The sequence below is a fragment of the Delphinus delphis genome, chromosome 12, assembly GCF_949987515.2.
Source record: "Delphinus delphis chromosome 12, mDelDel1.2, whole genome shotgun sequence".
NCBI lineage: Eukaryota > Metazoa > Chordata > Mammalia > Artiodactyla > Delphinidae > Delphinus > Delphinus delphis.
In genome coordinates, this window is record NC_082694.2 from 1,765,932 (window position 1) to 1,790,995 (window position 25,064).

Genomic DNA, 25,064 nt, shown 5'->3' on the forward strand with positions numbered 1-25,064 from the left:
GGCAAGCAGAAGCCTGCAGGGGCCCCAGAAGCCACCCAAGCCCCGCGGGCCTGCAGGGGCCCTAGAAGCCACCCAAGCCCCGCGGGCCAGGCTCAACTCTTCCTGCCCAGTGGCAGAATCCCAGCCTGGGCCAGGAGTGGCTGTCTGGTGCCCCCGGTCCCCTCAGCGGCCCGCCACCCTGACACAGACCCCGGGTGGCCCACTCGGAAGCTCCCGGGGGTGGCAGGGCTGTGCGCCCACAGGCTGGCAGAGGGGACGTGGGGGACGCCTGCCGACTCTGCTCCTGCCCGGCCCGGCCCCACCTGACTGCTCCCCCATCCAGACACCAGGCCTCTCCACGTTCAGTTTTATTGAAAGACTCGGAAACACAGGCATCATGGTTTGTCATCAGTCCGTCCCTCCAGAATCACACACTGACGTCTGTGCCTAACAGAAGCAAGGGGTGCATGTGTGTGACTGTGCAAAGTGCCAACAATTTCCCACCGGAGCCCGGCATTCACTGTGAGGCTGCCATCTCCTGACTCTGTTCCCATGGCCCTTTGATGGCCCAATGGCCCTGTCACCTCCGTGTCCTGATGTCAGTGCATGTGGCTGAGGACTCTACCCTGCTCCTCAGAGCATGTCGCCTTGGCCCCAAAGGCCACATCACGAGCACGGTGCGTGAGGTCTGGACCTGGGGAATCTGAGGGTATCAGGCAAAGGGTTGGTTCACCTTAGTGCCCGGGACGAGGGCATCCTTCCGGCAGGACGGCCCGGCAGAAGGGTCTGCTGCTTCTCCTGCTCTGTCTGTGGTTCACTGGTCACGAGGGCTGATTTTCTGACCAAGGGTTTGAAAACAGCCCAAAGCACAGGGGTGGTCGTGCGTGTCCATGCTCCCTGCAGCCTGGCCGGCGAGGAGGCCCTGACGCTGGTGGCCCCGGGGAGGCCCCAGCACCCAGCCCTGACTCTGCACAGGAGAGGCTGGCGACAACTTTGCTAAGACACCTGCAGGGGGGCGTGCCCCCTACACCAGGCGCCAGCCTCTCAGCATCACGTGGGCGGTGCCGGGAGAGGTCTGTGGTGTTGCTTGGTAACTGCCCACGTTTAGAAAGAAGACTTTCCTATCATCTGTGGACGCAGTCAGCTCTGGTTTCACTGGAGAACACGTGTCTCACTCAGCATGTTAATCTGCGCATGTTTTTGGTGATGACATACTGTAGACACGCACAGGATTTCTGTGCACGGAAAGCAACTAATCTGGCAACAGTGACAAACGTGCACCTTCTGGCTGCACAGGGCTCCCTGCGTTTAAACCGGATTTTTTTTCCTTTGATTCAGAACAAATTTCTCAACTGTCAATCTGTCATGTCCTGGAGAGAGGAAGAGCGCTCTTCTCTAGGAGCGACCCGCTGGCGTGGAGCCACCCGGCAGCAACAAGTGGCCAGGTCACACCCCAACACAGGAACTCTGAAGACCGCGTTCCTGCCACGGCCTCATGGCGGGCCGGGGAGTGGGCTTCTGGGTTTTGTTGCAGACATGCCAAAGGCTAGTGTGTTCAGCCTGATTTAACCCTGAGTGGCTTTGCAAAACGAGAGAGGGTTTAGGAACTGACAGGAACGTATTCCTAAGGTGTCTCTCTCACGGGCTCCTCCCGTCGGGGCTTGGGGGAAGGTGGACTCGTGGGTGCCCTTCGTGGACCCCCGACGGGGAAGGTCCCAGGATCAGAGCTGCCCCTCCCCGCCCAGCTCCCTGGACCTGCAAGTCTGCATGACGCCTCAAAGCCCTCGTTATCCTCGTGGCTCTGGTCTCGAGACCAAGGTGCGCACTGAGAGCAGAGCAGTTATTTATTTAAAGAAAAAAAGGAGAAACCGTCACAAGGCAGTCGGTCTGAACGGTGGTAAAAACCGCACGTTTGGACAGTGGAAGTGCCGGCTGTGGTGTCCCCTCTACAGCGCAGAAGGGAAGTCCTGCCTCCTGACCTGGGGTCCACCCTCCTGCTCCTTTACTGCCACCTCTTGTCAGAACATCTCCAGATGCGGCAGGGGCTCTGGAAGGGTGGAAAGACACGGGCTTTTCCTAACTCCCTCCAATGCCCAGGCCCCTCTGGCCCCACGAGCACCGAGGCTGTGAAGACCTGGCTCTCCAGGTTCACATGGTGCCTGTAAAAGTTCTGCCCCTTTGGTGTCGCCCCAGAGATTTTTTCTTTCAAGCTCAACCAAGTCCCGACTAGTTTTACAAAAAGGCAGCACCAGATGTATGAAAAATAGGCAGTGAACGACCTGTTAGACATTTATGAAGTCTAACAGCTTGGCAGTAAAAAGACGTAAGAAAGAAGAAGCACGAGGGAGAGGGGACAGTGGTGGCAAAGCACGAGGCACTGCTGCCACCTCGCCCCGCGGGAGCCACGTGCTGGCCTTGCCTGGACGGGGCAGTTGACGACCCCGGGCCAGGGCACCATGCTGAGGCTCCAGGTGGAGGTGCCTGAGGTATAGCCGGAGATGAGGGTCAGGACCCACGGGACACCCGGAGCCGCCCAAAGGACGCTCTCCAAAGCGCGGGGCCCTGCCCCCCGCTGGCCCCGCCAGCAGATGGCAGAGGAGCGCCCCGGCGGCGTCTGCTGTCAGAGGACACGGACGGGTGGAAGGCGTGACCTCCTCGCCCCCGGGTCCTGCGCGTGCGGGCGTTCCCGTCAGGTCCCCAGAAGGACCCAGGGCCTCGGGCGGCCGCTCCCCTGGGGTCCCTGCACCTCCGTCCCTGGGGGGGCAGCAGTCACGGCCTCAGAAGCTCTCCACGAAGCTGCCGGGGAAGAGGCCGGTGCGGCCGTTCCTCTGCAGGGTCCCCTTGTACCAGCCATCCTCACGCTTCTTGTGCACGAAGACCACGTCCCCTTCCTTCAGCTCGATCTCTGCCTCGCTCTGGGGCGGGTATGACACCACCACGCGGTACCTGGGGAAACAGATACCAGGGGTGAGCCGCCCACCACCTCCCGGGCTCCGGGGCTCCGTCCCTGTTTTCAGACCAACGTGCCATAGATGCACCTGGAGACGTGAGTCTCCGCTGTGCCTCTGCCTGCCGGGCGCCTGAGCTCCGACCAGGAACAGACCCCTGGGCCTCGGCAGCTCCCTGGAGCTGAGACAAAGGCCTGCACCCCACACCTGCCCAGGAAGCCTCAGGGGAGAAGGCTCTGAGGACCAGCCTTGCTCTAAAACGCCCGAGGGCGAGGGCAGACGGCCATGTGCGTCCCTCCCTGCCGCCCAGCCCGGCAGAGCTGCCGGCAGCCCCCTCCAGCCGGGGACCCCACAGGGCTCGTGCGTCCCGCTGTCCCCAAGCCCACCACCCTTACGGGGGGCAAGACTGGTCAGGTGAGCTGGGGGCTCCGTGCGCAGATCCTCACTGTGGGTGGTCTCGTGGCCGGCAGGGCCGCCTGTTCTTGCTGCCTGCGAACCCCAGCTCGTAGGCACCACGGACCCCGCGGGCTGGGTGCGGAGGGAGGGGAGGGCGGGGTCAGCAAAGGCCTCCCCATGGACCGGCCGGGCGCCCGGCACGCTCCTCTCCCTCCGCCTCCAGCCCACCATCCACACCGCCCTCCTCCACTGGAAGCACGTCGCTCGGACTAGAGGCAAGCTGGGAAGAGGCTCTGTGTTCCCGTCGCCCCCCCGCAAGCGCACCGGCCCCTCCCGGTCACGGAAGCCGGGCCTGCCTGTCCCTGCCGTCTCCGGGCACCGCCCACCACTCCCTTCTCACCAGACCGACCTCAGCCCCACGCTGCGCCCCCGTGTCCTCGGGGCGTGTGGGTCGAAGGGTGGGGCTGCTGGGGGGGTCGCAGGAGCAGCGGCCAGGAGCTCACACACAGCTGACCCCGTCCCCTGCTCCTGGGCCCAGTCTGGCCAGCACCCCTGCCGTGGGCACTGGCAGAGCAGGAGCGTCTGTGGGCCGGGGAGAGCAGTTCAGGGCGCCCTCCGTCCTCGGCTCCCCGCTCCCAGCCCCACCCTCAGGGCCCGGGTCCTCCTCCGAGTCCCGAAAGGCCCAGGCGGCCTCCCTGGGCCAGAGGTGCAGACTGTGCTCCCCCTTCCCTCTGGCCACCTCCCCATGCTCTCCGAACTGCAGTCTCTCCTGTCCCTCCTCCCTGGCAGCACCTGGCCTGACCCTGTCCCCTGGGGAAGACGCTCTGGTGCAGAAGACCCGGGCCGGCCCTGGGAGCTCACGGGCCCAGCCCGCTCCAGGCGGTGGAAGCGGGGGGCAGAGAGGAAGCGGGTCGCGAGGCCGCCCGGCCTCCCCAGGTGCCTGCAGCGTGCAGGCCGGGACAGTGGCCACCGCGGTCCCTTTCAGGGAGTGGACGAGGCGAGGAAGGGGACAACAGCTCCTGCCCTCCCAGCCCCGCGTCCCTGCAGATACCTGGGACACAGCAACGCCCGTGAGATCAGCCAGCACACACAGACTGCAGCTCCCACACCCCGGCGCCCAGGCTGCAGGACTGCCAGGACCAGCACCGCCCCCCCTTCACCTCGGCTTCCTGCCCATCCCCCTCCTCCAAACACCACCCCCTTCCCTCAAGTCCCCAGGAGAGAACGCGTCGAGATCATTCCTCACGCTCCCAACATAAGTTTTAGCTTTTGCCTCAACTGCCAGATGTGAAACAAGCAACTTTAAAAGTGTAATTTGCTAGAAAAAAATTAATCTGGTGCTTCTGAGCAATCCCGTGATTTAATGAGCCCGGATGGATGATGTGGGCTGAGCGTCTACAAGACCAGCATTCAGTTTTCTGCCCAGATCCTTCCAAGACGCTGAAAGAAACTGATGCTCAGCGGCCCCAAAGGGCCAAGCGAACAGTGACACGATCCTGGCGTCACACGTCAGAGACTGTCCTGAGCGGCTGCGTCAACCACAGCCATCTGCAGACATCAGACTCACGGACCAAAGGCGCAGAATTCGAAGGGAATCCGACCACTGCAGATGCAGTCGCTTTGCCTGTGGGGTTGGGACATCCTCCATGTCACCAGAGGGGCCCTTCAGAGCCCCCGTGTCGGTCCCCATGAGGGCGAGTGGTCCGGGGTCGGGGGCTGTGGGCATCACAGTGGTGTCCCTCCAGGACCTTGAAAATGATAAGAATACACCCTGGACACCAAACTCTAAGGTCTACACATGCCTTGGGTCCCTGTGGCGGCTCTGACGGATTCCCACGAACAGTGCCTGACAACGTACACGTCTCATCTGGGGGTTCCGGAAGTCCGATGTCCGACACAGCCTCACGGGGCGAAGTCGAGGGATAGAGGCTCCGGGGCAGGTTGTGTCCCCTCCCCTCCTCCAGCCCCCAGAGGCTGCGGCGTTCCGGTGGAGGCCTCTCCCTCCATCTCAAAGCCAGGACGGCGGGCCCAGCTCCTCATCCACCTGCGAGGACTCCTGAGGTCACACGGGCCGCCGCGGGGCCTGCACGACCTCTCCACTTTAGGGTCAGCTGCTCGGTCCACCTGCTACCTTACCCTTGGTTTGGGGATTAGGGCACAGACGTCTTTGGGAGCCTCCCATGACCCACAATGGATCAGAGCAAGAAACTCCTAAATCCCAACAGAGCTGAACAGCTGAGGCCGGCGAGAGGTGAGGACACACAGACGGGGCGTGTGAACAGGTGGGGAGGCCTGTCAGGCAGTGCGGAGGTGGGGGGACCACGGCCTCCCTGTCGTGTACGTCACGTCACACAGCGCCGTCTCCCGTGTCATCTCACGCGTTGTTACGGTTGTTTTTGCCCTTGGCGTTCGCTACGCGTTCATCCCTTTCCAGGTATTAATCTAGGTGTTTTGCGGCCATTATAGCCACCAGGCACTATCATCCCCGTGTTGTATGTAGGGGCCGGGACTCAAAAAGCAGACACTCGTCTGGGTGAAATGGCTGTTAAGTGGCAGGTGCTTCTCTTGCTGCAAGATTGTGATGCATGTTGGGGGCGTGGACCAAGCCCAGCCTGCCCTTCATGCACAGCCCCCCTTGGCGGGCCCCCAAACAGGGGCTGGGGTGTGAGTGAGGGTGCGCTCTCCATGCAGGACTCCGGTCACAGCTGCGAGGTCAGTGTGACCCACCGGCCCGAGTCCAGGTGTTTCGGGAGCTGCCCCGGCCTGAAGGTGATGTTGCCATTGTCACGTCCTCAGCTCCGACCTGCTGGGGGCCGGTACATGGGAGTCCTGAGGGCTGCACGGGGTGAGGGCCGCGCTAGGCAGTAGTGGTCACTAAGGAGCTGTGCAGGGTGCTGGGGGCAGGAGGGCGCCCAGGGCCCCGGGTACAATATCCCCAGTTAGGATAGTCAGCTAACGGGAGTAACTCCCTGAACTTCCCAGTTAATCCAGTCAGCTAACGGGAGCAATTCCCTGAACTTCCCAGTTAATCCAGTCAGCTAACGGGAGCAATTCCCTGAACTTCCCAGTTAATCCAGTCAGCTAATGGGAGCAATTCCCTGAACTTCCCAGTTAATTCAGTCAGCTAATGGGAGCAACTCCCTGAACTTCCCAGTTAATCCAGTCAGCTAACGGGAGTAATTCCCTGAACTTCCCAGTTAATCCAGTCAGCTAACGGGAGCAACTCCCTGAACTTCCCAGTTAATCCAGTCAGCTAACGGGAGCAACTCCCTGAACTTCCCAGTTAATCCAGTCAGCTAACGGGAGCAACTCCCTGAACTTCCCAGTTAATCCAGTCAGCTAACGGGAGCAACTCCCTGAACTTCCCAGTTAATCCAGTCAGCTAACGGGAGCAATTCCCTGAACTTCCCAGTTAATCCAGTCAGCTAACGGGAGCAACTCCCTGAACTTCCCAGTTAATCCAGTCAGCTAACGGGAGCAACTCCCTGAACTTCCCAGTTAATCCAGTCAGCTAACGGGAGCAATTCCCTGAACTTCCCAGTTAATCCAGTCAGCTAACGGGAGCAACTCCCTGAACTTCCCAGTTAATCCAGTCAGCTAACGGGAGCAATTCCCTGAACTTCCCAGTTAATCCAGTCAGCTAACGGGAGCAATTCCCTGAACTTCCCAGTTAATCCAGTCAGCTAACGGGAGCAACTCCCTGAACTTCCCAGTTAATCCAGTCAGCTAACGGGAGTAATTCCCTGAACTTCCCAGTTAATCCAGTCAGCTAATGGGAGCAACTCCCTGAACTTCCCAGTTAATCCAGTCAGCTAATGGGAGCAATTCCCTGAACTTCCCAGTTAATCCAGTCAGCTAACGGGAGCAATTCCCTGAACTTCCCAGTTAATCCAGTCAGCTAACGGGAGCAACTCCCTGAACTTCCCAGTTAATCCAGTCAGCTAACGGGAGCAATTCCCTGAACTTCCCAGTTAATCCAGTCAGCTAACGGGAGCAATTCCCTGAACTTCCCAGTTAATCCAGTCAGCTAACGGGAGCAACTCCCTGAACTTCCCAGTTAATCCAGTCAGCTAACGGGAGTAATTCCCTGAACTTCCTAGTTAATCCAGTCAGCTAATGGGAGCAACTCCCTGAACTTCCCAGTTAATCCTAGACTCCCATGATTTCTTTACAACAGGGTCTTTAAGCCCTTTGTGGAGTCTAGAAGTTGAGGATCTGGGAAGGTAGAAACCCAGGGGAAACACGAGAGCAGCTCCGACATGTTTAGGGACCTGTCATTCCCCAGAGCCCCCAACTTTGGGACCCGGAGGAGGGGCCGGGACCCCCATTCAGAAATCACAGGCAGCTGGGTTGGTCCCGTGGCAGAAAGAAGGTTCTGACGTGGGAGAGCTGCCCGAAGGCGGAGGCTCCCTTGGGGAAGGAAGTGGAGGGAGAGAGGAGGGGGTGTGTGGTGTGCACTTGGTGTGTGTGTGTGTGTGTGTGTGGTGTACATGGTGGGTGTGCATGTGACGTGTGTGGTGCGTGTCAGGCCAGACGGAAGGGCTGGCATCGGTCAGTGTGGCCGAGCGGGGGAAGGATCTGCCAGAAATGCCAGGACTGCGCGCTCAGGAGATGCTCCCCTTTTCACCGTTTAGGCAGCTCTCCCAGCAGGAGGGGCACTTAGAAAGGAAAGCGTTTCCTCCCCTGAGCGCCCTTCAGCCCTCTTTGAGGCTCTCTAAGGACCGATGACTCAAACGGGATGGCCCACAAGCAGGACACCAGCCTCTGGCCGCTTGCACCCGAGGCCTCGGGGGACTCAGTTTCCTGACCTGGAAAACTCTATGCTGAACTCTAAGAAATTGTTGTCTTTGGCAAAAACCACGAATACCGGCCATTTCACATGGTGTAACCCTGAAGGCAGTTTGGGGCCAGGTGCCAGAGTGGGCCGAGCCTGGAAGAGCTTCCCCAGGGCGGGGCTCGCTCAGGCCTACGGGGGGCTCAGCCCAGGGTCACTGCGGGTTCCTGCGGGGCAGGGGGTTGCAGGTTCCTCACTCCACTGCTCGCTCTTCGGGCTCAGGACACCATCAGTTCCACCAGATTTCCAGATGGATCCCTTGTAAACACAAACTCAGGACCCAGAGGGACTCAGAACGTGAAACACGCTCCCGTTTTATCTGAGCTGATGGGATAGTGAGGGCCGCCTGGCAGGTTGAAACCCCAGAAACCTGCGTCATCCCTGTTCCCCAACGTGGCTCCAGACCTCACAGACCACCACACCCAGGCCCAGGAGGACGCAGGCCCACCCTTACCTCTCTCTGGGCAGCAGCTTGGGCTCGGGGCGGATGGCGGCCGCGGAGAGAGGGGCCTGCCGGGAGGGCGACGGGAAGCTCAGATCCAAGGAGCCCGCCTTCCTGTGCAGCGGCTCCAACCCCAAGGCCCCCTGCATCTCGCCCTCAACGGGGCAGGACCCGGCCCTGCCGTGGACGGACAGTGAGGACACTTCGGGCCCCACCGCGCCCTGGAGGGAGGCGTCCGCCGCTGCCCGGGGGTCGTGGGTGGGCGAGGTGGACGGCGGGGAGCGCGACTTCCTCCTGGTGGACGCGCCGGCCAGCAGCTTCAGAAGCCCGGGCTTCTTGTCTTTCTAGAGAGACACACAGAATGGAGTCAAGTGGGTTAGTTCTCCCGGAGGCCCTCGTCGTCAGCGAGGGGGTAGGACCCTGTCAGGAAGCTCTAAACACGGTCCCGTAAAGATGCTCAGAGGAGGAGAACGGCGGAGACGGAAAGCCTTCCCAGCTCCTTCCTTCCCCAGACGTGGCACAGGTGCCAGCACAGACCCGGGCCCGGACGTGCCGATCCGACAGCAGCCCCGCCATCGCGGGACCACGTTCCAGCCTGGAAACTTCACCTGGAGGTGGGGTGGGGGGCTGGTTATTCCACGTCAGCCACCCCCCGCCCCGGGCTCACAGAACCCACATGTACAGACACGGCCTCATCTGGAGGCCCTGGCAGCACCGTGTGGTCCGTGCCACACAGGGAGCCAAGGTGCGCGTGTGTGCGCACGTGTGAGTGAGCGGTGTGGAGGAGTGTGTGCACGCAGAGATGCTTCCAGAGCAGTGTGCTCGTCTTGGAATCTAGACAGTGCCGTGGCCCTCCTGGGATTTACTTTCTGACGCTGGTGTGGATGAGCCGGCGCGGGGTGTGGTGTGGTACAGGCAGCACACGGAGCCTGACGCTGAGCTCCCGAGCCGGCGATGGCTGCCACAGAGTCTGCTCTGGTCACGGGGCCCGCCGGACCCTACGGTGGCTGGATGGGGACTCCTCTGCCCCCAAGCTGGGGACAGTTCGTGGTGCTGAAATCCCCTTAAAGTGCATTTAGTAGGGACGTGCATAACCTCAGGGTAAGTCAATAACACTTTAGTATGAACAAATCTGACATTTTTCTCTACTCCCAGCACTGGTACTGATAGGAAGGATGGAAGCTGATGTCCTGCATGCTGTCCACGGCTGGCACGGGCGAGCCCTGGCCTGGAGGGGAGCAGGTGTGCAGGGAACGTGTCACAGGGCAGCCCTCTTCCAACATTCAAGAGAGATCTGTGCGTGGGGCACACTTAGGAGAGCTTCGGTCATTTGGCCACCGGGGGGCGCCATGCAGATGGCTCAGAGGCGTCCCCGTCCTCCAAGTAGTGGGGCTCCTGTGGCCACCATGTGGAGGGAGCGGCTGCCAGGATGACAGTCGCCTAACCTGAGACCAGCAGGAGAGGCACTGGCTCCGGTGGGCCGGTGGTCCCTGGCCCTCAGGGCCTCTGGAAGGGGAGGCACGCCGCAGCCAGACACCCAAATGCTGCTGGGTCTCAGGCAAAAAAGCCACAGGGTCAAATGCGATCCTGAAGTCCAAAACTCTTACAAGTGATTTAACTGTGTGTGTGTATGCATGTGTGTGTGTGTACATATGTGTTCGTGTATGCGTGTGTGTATACGTATGCGTGTATGTGCAAGTGTGTGCGCATGGGTGTGTGTAGTGCGTGTGTGTATACGTGTGTGCAAGTACATGTACGCGTGCGCGTGTGTATACATGTGCGTGTATGTATATGTATGATGTGTGTGTATGTATGTGTGCACGTGTGTGTAAGTAAGCACACAGGTGAATAAAACTAAGAGCCACATGATGGGTCCCCAGGGCTGCCAGTGGCCCTGTGGTACCATCCACGACAGGGGGGGCCGTCACCCGACCCGCCTCGTCCCAGGGTTGCCCCAGAACACCACGCGGGCAGGGGGCATGGCTCTGACGTCCCGGCGCCCCCGTGTCCAGCCCGGGCCGAGAACGCTGCGGGCACCGGATACGCGCCCCCGAGCGGACGTGATGGAGGTCATGGGCTGGCCGGCGGGGGGCCCTGCGGGTGTCCTTCCTCCTGACGAGCACGTGCCATCAGTGAGCGCCTGCCTCGCGGACCCACAGGAGCCCCGGGAAGGGAGGGTGCAGGAGGCCGGCGGCTGTGGGTCTGGAGCCGGGCGCCCACACGCGGGGGGATTTCCTGTCGGTCCCCGTGGTCAGTCACCACCGGCTGCCCTCCCACTGACCTCGGCGGATGCTGCCCGCCCCAGACGTCCGCGTCCACACACCCCGTGGAGCGGAGCGCGGGCTCGGGGGCCGGTCCAGCCCCTCCGGGCCGCCCTGGTCTGTGGGCGCAGCCGAGGACCCACCGATGGGCCCCTCGCGGGCGGCGCGAGAGGGAGGACGCGTGCTGGGGTGGATCGGGGCCAAAAGCTTATGCTAAAGGAGCACGGGTTTGCTGGGGTTTCCCGGGCCTTTGCAAACCCAGGCGCCGTGGGCAATCGCGCCCTGCTGCTTTTCGGGGCCACCGCTTTCCTCACAGCCCCCCTCCACTCCTGGCTTAAATTCCCCTCCGCTAAGCACGGGTCACTTTCCACCCCAGTGACCCTCTGAACGACCGAGGCTCAGTCATTTCAGCCTTGCTGGGGGACCCCAAACATCTGAACTGTGGGAACACAATGCCCCCTGTCCCCCCACCGGCTGCGGGGGGCAGAGGGCACATCTCCAGAGAAAGGGCCCTCGCTCCCAGCTGGGCCAGCCCTTCCCCTGCGACGCCCCGGCTCCCTGTGCAGCTGACCGCCCCCACCCTGCCTGCCCCTCCCCTGACACAGCTCACCCCGGCGGGCTGTGCACTGGACGCCGGGAGCCCAGGGCAGCCCGGTCCAGTCCCAGCTTTGCGTTTGGCTCACCGAGTGTTTAGGATCAGTGCAAGAGCTGGTTTAAACTATTACAGTCCTCACAAAATATGATTCTGTTGCTGTTTTTATGGTGTGTCTGGATATTTTTAAATGTTTGCAAAAAAAACAAGTTTGAACAATCTTTAGCTCCCGATACGTCTCTGCTTGTTCGCTGTTGGCAGGGCCACGCAGCTAACGGGATCTTGGCTCCCCGACCAGGGATTAAACCCGGGCCCGTTGGCAGGGAAGCGTGGGGTCCTAACCACTGGACTGCCAGGGAATTCCCTGCCAATACATTTTTCTTAAATGAGTAAAATCAACTTCACTTCCTGTTAACCCTTGCCTTGCCTTGGGAGAGCCCAGGGACCAGCACAGGGCTCTCGGCTCCAGCTGACACAAAGAACCAACCAGGGAGTTCGATAAAATGTAGATGCGGGGCTCTGCCCTCAAGGGTTCTGATTCAGCAGGTCTGAGATGGTTCTGATCCAGAACCAAGGAAGTGATCAATTAGAAGCTGATGGTCACCTGTGCAACCAGGTAAGTGATTCCAGAAGACGGCAGACAGCTAAGACACAAGGAGGGGCCCAGCGTCGTGGGAAGGTGATCAAAGAAGGAGACTGTGTCCCCTACCTACTAAGTGCCTCAGCCCAGGGGACAGGCATGGGCTTAAAGTCGTGCTATGAAGTGCTGGGGTGCACGGGGGTGGAGATTCTGACCCGTGTGTCTGGCTGCCTAGCTGGCTCCCAGGCGAGGCTGCCCTCCCCAGTTGTACATTGGGTGGCAAGGGCCATCGTTTGAGCAGGAGCTCACCAGGCACAGCAGCCACGCCAGGCATAGGAATGGGTGGGAGCCAGGCCTGCAGGCATGAGAAGCTCCGGCTATCACGCTACACACACACCTGGGTCTGCACTCTGCCTCCCATACAAACAATGTCATTACGTTAGAGAAGGGATTACAGGCGACGTTAGGGAAACAAGCACACCGGCACACACACACACACACCCTGAAATAAAGTCACATCCTACTTTAAAAGAGTCATCTGGAAATCTAATATTAAAAAAAGAGACGTTCATTCATTATAGGAAAACTGTAAAACATTTTACAAATAATAAAATGATAGTGTCTGTCCCCAGAGGCCTTGTTTCATAAAATATTAATGCAAAAACTTGGCCAAAGGAAAAAAAATTTAAAGCTTAAATTAAGAAGTGTTGCCAGTTAAAAGTCAATTAAAATTATGGAAAATTATCTCTGAAATTAAAGGAAGTCAAAGAGAATAGAATTTGATTTATAAAATGTGACATTTAATTTTTCAGGGAGTCAATTCATTTCATTAAAACGAAGTTAACCTGTAACATGGCCTATGAGTGCCATGTCCTCACCATCATCTCCTCATTATCCTATGGTGATTAGGTGGAGAAATTACAACTAACATCACAGAAATACAAAGGAGTAACAAATTGTTACTATGAACAATTATACGCCAACAAATTCGACAACCTAGAGGGAATGGAAACATACAATCTTCCGAGGCTGAATCATGAATAGAAAAATCTAAATAAACCAAATACCAGTAACAAAACTGAATCAGTAATCAAAAAACTTCCCCCAAACAAAGGTCCAGGTCTAGATGGCTTCACAGGTGAATTCTACCCAAGATTCAGAGAAGACTTATACCCATCCTTCTCAAATTATTCCAGAAAACTAAAGAGGAAGGAAACTCCCAAGCTCATTTTATGAGGCCAGCATTTCCCTGATACCAAAACCCGTCAAAGGCACCACACACACACACAAAGAAAACTATAGGCCAATATCCTTGATGAATATAGATGCCCAAATCCTCAACAAAATACTAGCAAACTGAATCCAACAATACATTGTAAGGATCATACACCATGTCAAGTGGGATTCATTCCAGGGATGCTAGGATGGTTTAACATATGTATATCCAACAATGTGATACACCACATTAACAAAACAAAGGATAAAAATCATATGATCATCTCAATAAAAGCAGAAAAAGCATTTGACAAAATTCAACATACATTCATGATAAAAAGTCTCAACAAAGTAGATATAGAGGAACATAGCTCAACATAATTAAGGCCACATATGACAAACCCACAGCTAAATCATACTCAATGATGAAAAGCTGAAAGCTTTTCCTCCAAGATCAGGAACAAGACAAGGATGCCCACTATGTTCTTCAACATAGTACTGGAAGTTCTAACTACAGCAATTAGGTAAGAAAAGTAAATAAAAGGCATCTAAACTGGAAAGGAAGAGGTAAAACTGTCACTATTTGCAGATGACATGATACTATATATAGAAAATCCCAGAGACTCCTCCAAGAAACTCTTAGAACTAATAAGTGTATTCAGCAAAGTAGCAGGATACAAAATCAATATACAGAAATCTGTTGCTGATAATGAACTATCAGAGAGACAAACAGAGCAAACAATCCCAGGTATAATTGCATCAAAGGAATAAAATACCCAGGAATAGATTTAACCAAAGAGGTGAAAGACCTGTACTCTGAAAACCATAAGACACTGAGGAAAGTGACGGCAGATGATACAGATAAATGAAAGATATACCACGTTCATGGAAGAACTAAGGTCATTAAAATGCCCATACTACCCAAATCAGTCTACAGATTAAATGCAATCCCTATCAAAATTCTTATGGCATTTTCCACAGAACTAGAACAAATCCCCAAATTCATAGGGAAACATAAAAGGCCCTGAATAGCCGAAACAATCTTGAGAAAGAAGAACAAAGCTGGAGGTATCACAGTCTCTGATTTCAGGCTATACTACAAAGCGACGGTAGTCAAAACAGTATGTTACTGGCACAAAAACAGCTCCGTAGATCAGTGGGGCAGACTAGAGAGCCCAGAAATAAACCCACACTTATATGGTCAATTAATCTATGACAAAGAAGGCAAGAATATACAGTGGGGAAAAGACAGCCTCTTCAATAAATGGTGCTGGGAAAACTGGACAGCTACATGAAAAAGAATGAAAGTGGACCACCTTCTTACATCATATACAAAAATAAACTCAAAATGGATTAAAGACTTAAATGTGGGACCTGAAACTATAAGACTCCTAAAAACAGAGGCGTATGCTCTTTGACATCAGTCGTAGCAAGATTGTTTTGGACCTGTCACATCAGGCAAGGGAAACAAAAGCAAAAATAAACAAACAGAACTGCATCAAACTAAAAAGCTTTTGCATAGCAAGGGAAACCACCAACAAAATGAAAAGGCAACCTACTGAATGAGAGAAGATATTTGCAAATCATACATTCAATAAGAGGTTGATATCCAAAATATAAAGAACTCATACAACTTAATATTAAAAAAAACCCCAAACAACCCAATAAAAAAATGGGCAAAGGACCTGAATAGACATTTTTTCGAAGAAGACATACAAATGGCCAACAGACATATGAAAAGATGCTCAACATCACTAATCATCAGGGAAATGCAAATCCAAACGAAAATGAGGTGTCATCTCACACCTGTCAGAACGGTTATTATCAAAAAGAAAAGAAATAACAAGTGTTGGTGAGGGTGTAGAGAAAAGGGAACCCTTGTGCGCTGTTTGTGGGAATATAAATTGGTGCAGCCACTGTGGAAACAGTATGGAGGCTCATCAAGTAATTAAAAATAGAACTACCATACGATCCAGCAATTCCACTCTGGGTACTTATCTGAAGAAAACAAAAACAGTAATTAGGAAAAATATATGTACCCCTTGTTCACTGCAGCACTATTTACAATAGTCAAGATATGGAAACAACCTAAGTGCCCACTGATAGATGAATGGATACAGAAGATGTGGCTCATCTATACAATGGACAACAATGTATATATACACTCAGCCATAAAAAAATGAAATCTCGCCATTTTCGACAACACGGATGGACCTGGAGGGCATTATGCCAAGTGAAGTAAGTCAGACAGAGAAGGACAAAGACTGTATGAGTCCATGTGTATGTGGAATCTAAAAGACAAGACCAATGAAGAAATAATCCAACACAGAAACAGAGTCATAGATACACAGGACAAACTGTTGGTTGCCAGAGGGGAGGGGGTTGGGGGAGGAGAGAAATAGGTAAAGGGGATTAAGAGGTTCAAACCTCCAGCTATAAAATAAATAAGTCACAGGTATGTGATGTACACATAGGGGACGTAGTCAATAGCACTGCAACAACTTTGTATGGTGACGGATGAAAACTGGTCTTCTCGGGGTGAACGTTTCATAATGTGTAAAAATATCAATTCACTATGTGGTATACCTAATATGATATAATATGGTATTTTAATTTTAACTTAGGAAAGTCTAAAGTCCAAAGTAAATATCATCTAAATCAGATGTGGGTGAGCTCGAGCTATGATTCATCCTGAGGCGATTTCCTCTCCAGCTGTGAGCCTGTGACAGCAAGCTAATTACATCCTTCCCAAATGCAAAGGTGAGGGAGGCAGAAAATAGACATGCCCACTCCCAAAAGGAGAAATGGGAAGACGAGGGAGTGACAGGTCCAAAACGTAGCCAGGCACGTTCCACTAGGTCCCAAGCTGGAGAACAATCCTCCTTGGTCAACGCCTCTCCTCCAGGCCCACACCCCCGGCTTCGGTCAGAGGCCACCTCTGAACACTAGATCCCAAGCTGGAGAACAATCCTCCTTGGTCAACGCCTCTCCTCCAGGCCCACACCCCCGGCTTCGGTCGGAGGCCACCTCTGAATAGCCTTTGGGGCCCTTCATCCCTTTCCCGGTAGAAGAGTGCGTGTTTGCAGCCCAACGGCCCCGTGGTCTGGTCCTGCAGAATCCAAGGGGCCCCACAGCCGTCCTCCCCGCCACCCTGCTTCCTCTGACCCCCGAAGTTCAGGCTGGCAGAGTCCTCGGTGCTTTAATCCCACCTCTGTTCCTGGCTCGGCTGCGACGGCTGGTTAAGTGCATGAGTTGCACCTGTGGTCTCTTTATCAAATGGTGTGGCCACATCCCTGGCATCTCTTCAGAGCACGCCTTCTCATTTTGTGCAATATGGTGAGGCTAAGGGTCTTCCAGATGTCCAAGCTCCGGTCCTTTTTGGTTAACAATCAACTCATGTCTTTCCTCTTGCGTTTAACTGCCAGCCAGCAGGAAGAACCACGCCTCTCCTTCAGTGCTGCTGAGAAATGTCCTCAGCTAAATATCCAACGTGAACCTTCTACAAGACACGAGGGCACGGCTAGGCTGCTTCCTTTGCCACTTTCTAGCCAGGGCTGCCTTCCTTGCCGTTAGCAGCAGCACGCTCCTCCTTCCACCTGGCCGTCCTTCAGCATTCACGCCCCTACCAGAGTCTGTTCACGATCCCTCGCGAAGGACCCTCGCCAGAACTGCCTTTAAGGCCAAACGTCAAGCCTCCCAGCCTCTCTCCGTCGCCTGTTCCAAAGCTGCTTCTGCATTTTCAGGCTTTGTAACAGAAGCCCCTGCCACACTCATGGAACCCAAATCTGTATCGGTTGCCTCAGGCGTCCATAACCAAGTACCACAGCCTGGGCGGCTTCATCCACAAGCTTGTCTTTTCTCGCCGTTCTGGAGGCTGGGGGTGCCAGTGCGGACGGGCCCTTGGTGAGGACCCTCCTGGCCTGCAGACGGTGCCGTCTGTCAGGTGGTCACATGCACTTTCCTCATGACCCATCTAACCCTAATTACCCCCAAAGGGCCCCCCCACACTGGGGCTTCAACTTATGAATTCTGGGGGGACACACACATCCAGTCTGAAAAGGCCACAGTTACCTCAACGAGAGAGAGGACATTCAAGTACAGAGAGACGACAGGGACGGACCCCGGTCTCTGGATGCAGAATCCCAGACTCTCTCCGGCCACCTCACCGCCTGTTCCCGTGGCCGCTGGTGCGTGACGCGGAGGCTTTGCTCGTCCTTCACCCTCCAGGCCCTACTCTGCCCCGTGCCCCAGGGCCTTACTCAGTGTTTGCTGAGCCTACCCGGTCCCCAGCCAGCCACCGGAACACAATCACACGTCCAAGGCTGACCCGGCCCCAACTCGCCCTCAGCTCAGGCTGGAGCTCCTTGGACCAAGCCCCACCTTCTCTGCAGAACGCTCTCCTGCCAGCCCTGGGCTCCCGCACCTGCTGTCCACCAGATGCTGGCGGTAACCGCACACATCACCCTCTAACTTATGAGCAGCAGCACCCTGCGTACCCCCATCTGGCCCAGAGATCACCCCATGTTCAGTGAGGGTCATGGTGTGGCCTGCACTCGTCACCAGCCCCCACGGCAGGAAGCCTGAGCAATGGACCCTGGGTGCCACCTCGAGATCTAGTTCAGCCGCTCTGGGGCGGCCAGGTCACCTCTCTTGTGACCCCTGGTCCATCAGAGGAGCAAGCGCTGGCATCCCCGACTCCTCAATGTCCCACGGGCCGTCCTGGCCTCCCGCGGGCAGGACTGAGCAGCTCGCACCCTGGGGCCCAGCCCAGCCCGGCCAGCACCCCGAGAGGGCCCTGAACGCGGGATCAGAGTCTGGTCCAGCCTCTGCCGTGTAGCCCCGTGATGCTGTCACTGCGCCCGGGGCAGGACCAGGTACCCTGGGTGGCGTCACAAAGGCCACCACAGGGCAGGCGCCATGGCCGGTGCTCAGCGAAGGTGGGAGGCCTGTGGCCGTGTACGTTCCACAGGGGCCAGAGCCCAGGCCAGGACCCCATGCTGAATGACAGAGGCCACACCGCCTGGCCCTTCTCCTGCCTCCCAGCCGGGTGCCCTTGAACACGTGCTTGCGTTTCCTGGGCCTCAGTTTCCTCACCTGTGGAGTGGGGGTAACGACGGCACCTGCCCGAGAGAGCTGTCTGGGGACCGGATGAAATAAGACATGTGAGACGTTAGCCTGCTGTCACCAGCACGCTCTCCGTCATCATGGTTACCACACAGTCTTTTGGAGCCTTCTTTCTACAACAGCCAGTCTGCCCAGTGATACACGAGTCTCCGTCCACAGCTACATCTTACTGTTTGGGGAGGAAAGTACCGCTCCTCAGCCCAAGGAACCGCACCAGGACCTTTTCCTCCTAAAGCAGCGGTCCTCACACGTAGTGAGCTTGAAACCACATTTCCCACGTACTACGATGACACACGTCGTGGGACGGACCCTCCCCAGTGCTGTGCTGCAGGGGCCATCAGCAAACCCGGAGCAGGAAGGAGGATGGTCTGAACGTCTGTCCCTACCCAGATGTGTCACGTGCTGGGCCGTGAAGGACCTCAGGGGTCTGAACCAAGGTGGCTTCTGGGCTCTGTGAAGCCCCTGGATTTGCCAGGCTGGGCATGAGTAGCTTCTCAAAGCAGGCCATGCCCCTCCCCGGTGTTAAGAGGCTGATGGCATAATTCAACTGAGAAAAAAGGAGGTGAAGGGCAGTGGGTGTGCAGGTCTGACCGGCGGAAGGCATGGACGGGGCCGTGGGCCACCTGCACCCAGGACGCTGCCGTGACATCAGCGGGAGCCGGAGGCCAAGGGGACAACAGAGACAACAGGGCGTACTCTGCTCTCAGTCTGAGAGCCCCAAACAGGAGGAAGCTGTGACAGACGAGAACTCAAGGAAAGAGGGAGGTCACATGTCACCCTGGGTGACGTGGCCAAGCGAAGCTTCCAGATGCGGCCACGGTGCTGTCTCTCCTCCCTCGACTGCCTCACGTGGCCCCTCTTGTAGGATCCGCGTCCCTGCCGTGCGCCAGGGCCTGCCATGGCTCCACCCGCACCCAGGGCTCGAAGACACCGCCAGCTCACCCTTGAGCAGAGACCACGGAGGGGACGCATGAGTGTCTGACCAACAGCCGACTGACGTGCCGGCCAGCAGCCAGTGAGCGGCCCGCAGGTGGCTCCGGCCCGGCCGGCACAGCGTCCAGGCCTCCCTCTGCTCAGTCGAAGCCCAGCCCCGGAGCAGAATCATGACAACCCGACGGGGGATGTTCTCCCACACTGAGGTGCAGGAAGTTGTTGCGGCCTCTACGTGAGTTAACTTGAATTTTGTGCTGACTAAACGGCCTGTGTGTGACCTGTCAAACACACACTGCACGCCGGCTTTAATTATGAAAGAAAAGGGTACCCTGACCAGAAGTAAAGAACGTCCATGTTATAATAAAGACTGGGGCTTCCCTGGTGGCGCAGTGGTTAAGAATCCGCCTGCCAATGCAGGGGACACGGGTTCAAGCCCTGGTCCAGGAAGATCCCACGTGCCATGGAGCAACTAAGCCCGCGAGCCACAGCTACTGAGCCTGTGCTCTAGAGCCCGCGAGCCACAACTACTGAGCCTGTGCTCTAGAGCCCGCGAGCCACAACTACTGAGCCTGTGCTCTAGAGCCCGCGAGCCACAACTACTGAAGCCTGTGCTCTAGAGCCCGTGCTCCACAATGAGAAGCCACCGCAATGAGAAGCCCACGCACCGCAACGAAGAGTAGCCCCCACTCGCCGCAAATAGCGAAAGCCCGCGTGCAGCAACAAAGACCCAACACAGCCAAAAATAAATAAATAAAGTTATAAAAAGAAAAAACAATAAAGATGAAACGCCTCCCTTCCCGGGACGCCAGCGCTGGTCCCCCATCCACGGTAAGCCTCCCTCCCCAGGGGCCAAGGCCACGCTGACTCAGTACGTGCTGGTCTGTTGTTTTTTTCAACTTTGAAGGAAAGCATCCCTGGCCTGATGTTCTTTGTTCTGACGAGACACAAAACTGTGCTGAAAACCCTGCTTCTCCAGGGCAGCTCCTCAGGTTACCTGAGAGGCTGTCTTCTGGGCTAGAGTCCTCAGTCTGGCTCAAGGAAAACTTTCCTATCCCTAGCAGAGACTGTTTATTATTTTCATCACCAAAAGTGAAAGTTGTTCTACACAACTGAGGCTGGGTGTGTGTTACATGGCAGACTTCACGAGATGCCTCCGAGATTCCCCGTCCCAGACCCAGCAGCAGGGTCGGGGTGCTGGCGGCCCTGCCCTCTGACGTGACCTTACCCGGGAGCTTCACAGGCACACGCACACGCCTCGAGCACAGGCACTGTAGTTAACAAGTGCGGGATGGAAAAATGAAAGCACCTCCCAACAGACTTCTTTGGAATAGTTTACAGAAGTACTGGAAACACGTACAAGTAACAGATGAGAAGAATTCCGTGCGGAAGGAAGCCCAGAACTGAACTTCAGCATATTTTTACTGGAAACACGAAGACCTCCAGACAACCTACAGCCAACCAAACCGCAGGGCCCTAAAATCCCAGGTCACACCCCGATGGGGCCTCGGAAACTGGAAGGCCCGCCTTGATTCGGAGGCAGGACGCATTGCCAGACGCCCGGGGACTCCAACCACGCAGGTCTGAGAGCATCAAAGGAGCGGAGCCGGAGCCGCAGGGACAAGTGCGATGCTGAACAAGACCGTCCGCGGCTGCTCTGGGCCACTCCTCGCGCCAGGCGGCTCATCTCCCCTGTGCCTCGGAGCCCCCGCGGCCCTCCCCTCGCTGTCAGGGATGGAGCACGCAGGGGTCTCTCCCTACGGGCCTCTCTCAGCCTTGTAACCGTCCCAGTAGCATCACTGGGGGTGGGCAGAGCAAGCAGGGCCCCTCGGGTGGAGAGGTGTCCTCTGCAGGCCCACCCGGAAGGAGGGTTCCATGGGGCTTGAATCCCATCGTTTCAGTCTCCACCTCCTGCGGGGAGAAGCCCTCAAGGAGGCGGAGGGCAGCCGCCCGCCCGCCACGTGTCCGGTTGGAAGGGGGCCCTCAGCAAGGCGGGCACATCGTGAGGCTGACCCACAGGGCCTCCTGATTCTTTCTGACAGGCAGAGGCTGACGCGCTCTTTGGCGGGAAGGCTGTGCCTTTGTGGAGGAGGGGGGAGCGACTTTCTCTCCTCTGGGTCAGGTCCCAGCAGCCACCACGTGATGTGGGCTTGTGCCCCCCGAGGCACCCCCTTGGGGAAGGATTTCCAGCCTCCCTCAGCCCTTGCACAGCAGAGCCAAGCTTCACACGAAAGGTCAGGGACTTGTGCATTGGGTCTCATTGTCTGAGCCGTTGGAAGAATCCCAGCACCTTGCTTCGGGTTACATTACAGCTGCCAGGGACTTGTCTGAATGTGAGTTCATTTGACCTGCACCCGAGTCCCCAGGGGCTCCAGGCCGGCAGCCTTGGTGTCCCCTGAGGATGTGGCACCTCGGATGCTGGCAGGCCTGGCGTGAGCGAGAGCTGGGCAGGCTTCTCTGCAGTGGGACCTTCTGGAGCCTTCTCTGTGCCAATAAGCTCATCTTTAAATTTAAATTTTATCTTGTAGGAACACGTAACGAGAAATGTCCTCTTTTAGCGAGTTTGTAAGTGACCACGCTGCCTGGTAGACACCGCAGGGGCGTTCACCGTAGGGACAGTCATCGGTGGATCTCTAGAAATAACCCACCTCGCTTCACTGAAGCTTTATCAATGACCTTAAGTTTCAGTAAAGCAAGCCAAGTTCTAATAAGCTGGGTTTTCCTGCAGCAGTTTTTTATTTTTTATTTATTTATTTGTTGGTGGGCCTGGGGCTCTTCTGAAAATGAAGGGAGGGTTCTGACGATTTGGAAAGGTAACATCCACCCAGCCCGGTGCAGGGAGGCCCTGAACACTGCTCACAGCTGCTCTGCACACCGCCGGCTCCCCGCGAGGGTGACCCTGCGGCCAAGAGACGCTCGTGACCACGGGTGGAGATATTTCTGGCTATTGCGGCGGGGGTGACGTGAAGCTGGCATCCTGCAGGTAGAAGCCGGGGCTGCTCCAGGCCCTCCAGTGCGGGACTGCGCGGGCGTCAGGCTCCCTCCCGACAGCGGCCGGGGGCAGATGCTGGCCGGTGGCCTTCGGCACCCAGGCCCTCGCATCCCGTGCTCCCCCACCCTTGGTTCCGCGACCTGGGGGCTCAGGTGCTGAATCTGGAGGGTGGGGGCCGGTGGACCCTTGGCATGGGTTTCCTCGGGGGGTGAGGAGGTGAAGAGAGAATGATCCAGGAGCCCTTGCAGAGCCACAGAGAACACTGGAAGGTGCTAGTCTGCTTCTGGGACGCGGGAACGGGGCCAGCTGGGCCGGCTCTGGGAAGGCCGCGGAGCTCTCCGGAGTCGCCCCACCCCGAGCGCTAGGGTCCCCAGGTCTCCAGAGCCATCCACGGCCCTGTCTCCTGCGGCAGCAAAGAAGTATCTGCGGCACTTTGGACAAGGGACAGGGCCAGGCCCCGACGCTGTCCAGGGAGGGCCCCACATCTCCCCTGCCCCCAGCGGGCTGCCTGTGGTTCTGAAGCCGACGACACAGCCCAGTGCCGTTCTGACTGAAATCCCACCCCCAGGCCAGCACGGGCCTTGCTCGCAGTGCCACGTGTCCTGCTCTTGGTTGTGCCCATGTTTTCCATCAACAGGGTGCCACACCCATCGTGGAAACAGCCCCCACCCCGAGCTCTGCTAGGACCTCACCAGGCAGACACCCACGATCAGCTCGTACCCAAGCGACTCCCAGAAAACAGGGGCTTTCTTTCCTCGACCAGCCTGACACACAGCCATCAGACTCACACTTCAGCCCCGTCCTCCTGGCCCGAAAGGGCAGCCACAGACAGTGTGCCCGCACCCACTGCCCCGGGGAGTGGCCGGGGTCCTGTGCTGGTGGGCAAAAAGCACGGACTCTTGGCGGCGGCGGCCGCGGCCCCAGCACCTGCGTCTCTGAACACCCGCGGGATCTGAAAACTGCAGCCCCGCCGGCCCTGCCCTGTCCATCTCAAGTGGGAGCCACACCCCAAAACCAGGGTGATGAGTCCAAACAGAGGCATGGCAGGTTCCCCCGGCACCATGTCCCAGTCCAGGACCGCACTTCCCGCATCTCTGTGGACCTTCTGACCCCGAGGGGGGCTGCTCTAGGGTGTGGGGATGTGATCCCCCAGGAGCAAGGGTGGCTGTGTGATGGGGTCGAGCCACACACGTCAGCGGTTAGGAGCGAGGGGACAGAAGGTGCACCCCAAATCGTGTCTCTGTGGCATGAGGATTATTATTATTATGATGATTATATACATAAATATGATTCACTTATGATTCTAAGGCCCAAAAGACTCAGGAAGAGCGTTCCCCTAACTGCCTAAAAGAATGCAGATGGAGGACCTGTTCCAGGAAGGGGGAGTCGCCACAGGTAACTGTAGTAATAACTGCTGAAACTTGTGTGTCCACGGTTCCTGCCTGGCCCAGCAAACACGCATTCACCAAACGTTTGCTTTTCCGTCTCCACGTGCATTGCCTCCCTCCCGCCCTGAGTCCCAAACTCCCATCCCTGACATACGCCTTCGTCTCGAGCTGAGGATGGGATTTAAGGTGAGGGCTTCCACCACTGGGGGAGTTCGTTTTCCTGGGTCTCTCCCATGCGCACGCTTTAAAATTTTCCTTATTTCCTCCTGTTGATCCGTCGCCTGTTAATTTAATTCTCAGATGTGCCAGAAGGACCTGAAGGGAGAGGACAACGTCTTCCCCCCGACAGGAGACACCCCAGGAAAGAGGCGTCGGGGGCTAAGGCGGTGGATGAGCCCCACCGAGAGGGGGGCCCAGGGCTCCCAGACAGGCGTGCTCAGGACTCTCGCAGGGGCAGCCGAGCCGGGGTGCCGGGGGTGGGGGGGCACACACCCCCTTCTCTTCACTGGCACCGCAGTCCCCTATCCCCGCCAGCCCTGTTTGCGCTTGTAGCCCCGACTGGGAGCCGTCTCCTCCCTGGACCTTGGTGAGCATTTCCGGGAGTTCATTTCTCCCTCGCCTGCTGTCCCCTCACACGTGTGCTGCTTTACCTGCCCCCACATGGAGCCCCCCCCGCCTCGTATTCATGCTGGTGCAGGTGCCGGCACCTTGTAAGCGGCCTGCGCCCACCCGCAGCTGCCCCCACGGCCAGAGGGAGGGTCTGGCACAGGCAGGGCTCCGTCTCAACCCCAAGCCCCCAGAGGAGCCTGGCTGCAGAACGGCCGGACCGGACCTCTGGGTGGCGCTCACGTCTCCAGGCAAGAAGCCGGCCTCTGGACGACGCAAACTCCCCCAGGGCTGAGACACGGTTAACGGGCTTTGACTCAGTTAAATGAGGGAGGATTAAAGCGCTGAGCTTTCACTTCTTTACAGATTCTTCTGGACTCAGCCCCCGAGAAGCTGCGGCAGCAGGTCCTGTTCCTTTGCCATCTCATCCAACGCCATCATCTTTTCACTGAAGCAGGAAGGCCTGTTACCTCAGTAGAATTTAGAGCGTAACATTAATTTCTTTAAAATGGCTTCGGAGGAGGTCAGGCCAAAAGGCAGAGACGAGAAGCCAGAACAGCCCTCTGGCTCCAGGCTGTGTCCGGGCTGCTTTCGGCTTCGTCCTGTAGGACAACCTTGCCTTGAATGTACATTTCCAACAGGCCTCTGCTTGTTTTCTGTAGAACAAATGTGGAGCTATCACAAATTATTAGATTAAATGCAATGCGTTCACATGAAATCTCTGTAAAATCTGGTATCCTTCGGAAAGGGTCTGGAACGGAACATGAAAGATAAACA

General features: G+C 56.9%; 1 protein-coding gene across 1 annotated transcript in view; it reads right to left on the minus strand.

Moving 5' to 3' along the window:
- Positions 1-340: 340 nt before the first annotated feature.
- Positions 341-25,064, minus strand: part of SH3RF3 (SH3 domain containing ring finger 3) — a 201,219-nt gene continuing 176,495 nt past the window's right edge. Inside the window, exons 10-11 of the mRNA XM_060027650.1 lie at positions 8,612-8,943; positions 341-2,925 (exon numbers count right to left, since the gene is read on the minus strand). Of these exons, the coding sequence (XP_059883633.1) occupies positions 2,757-2,925; positions 8,612-8,943 (501 nt within the window). The 3' untranslated portion in view covers positions 341-2,756. The remainder of the gene's footprint in view (positions 2,926-8,611; positions 8,944-25,064) is intronic.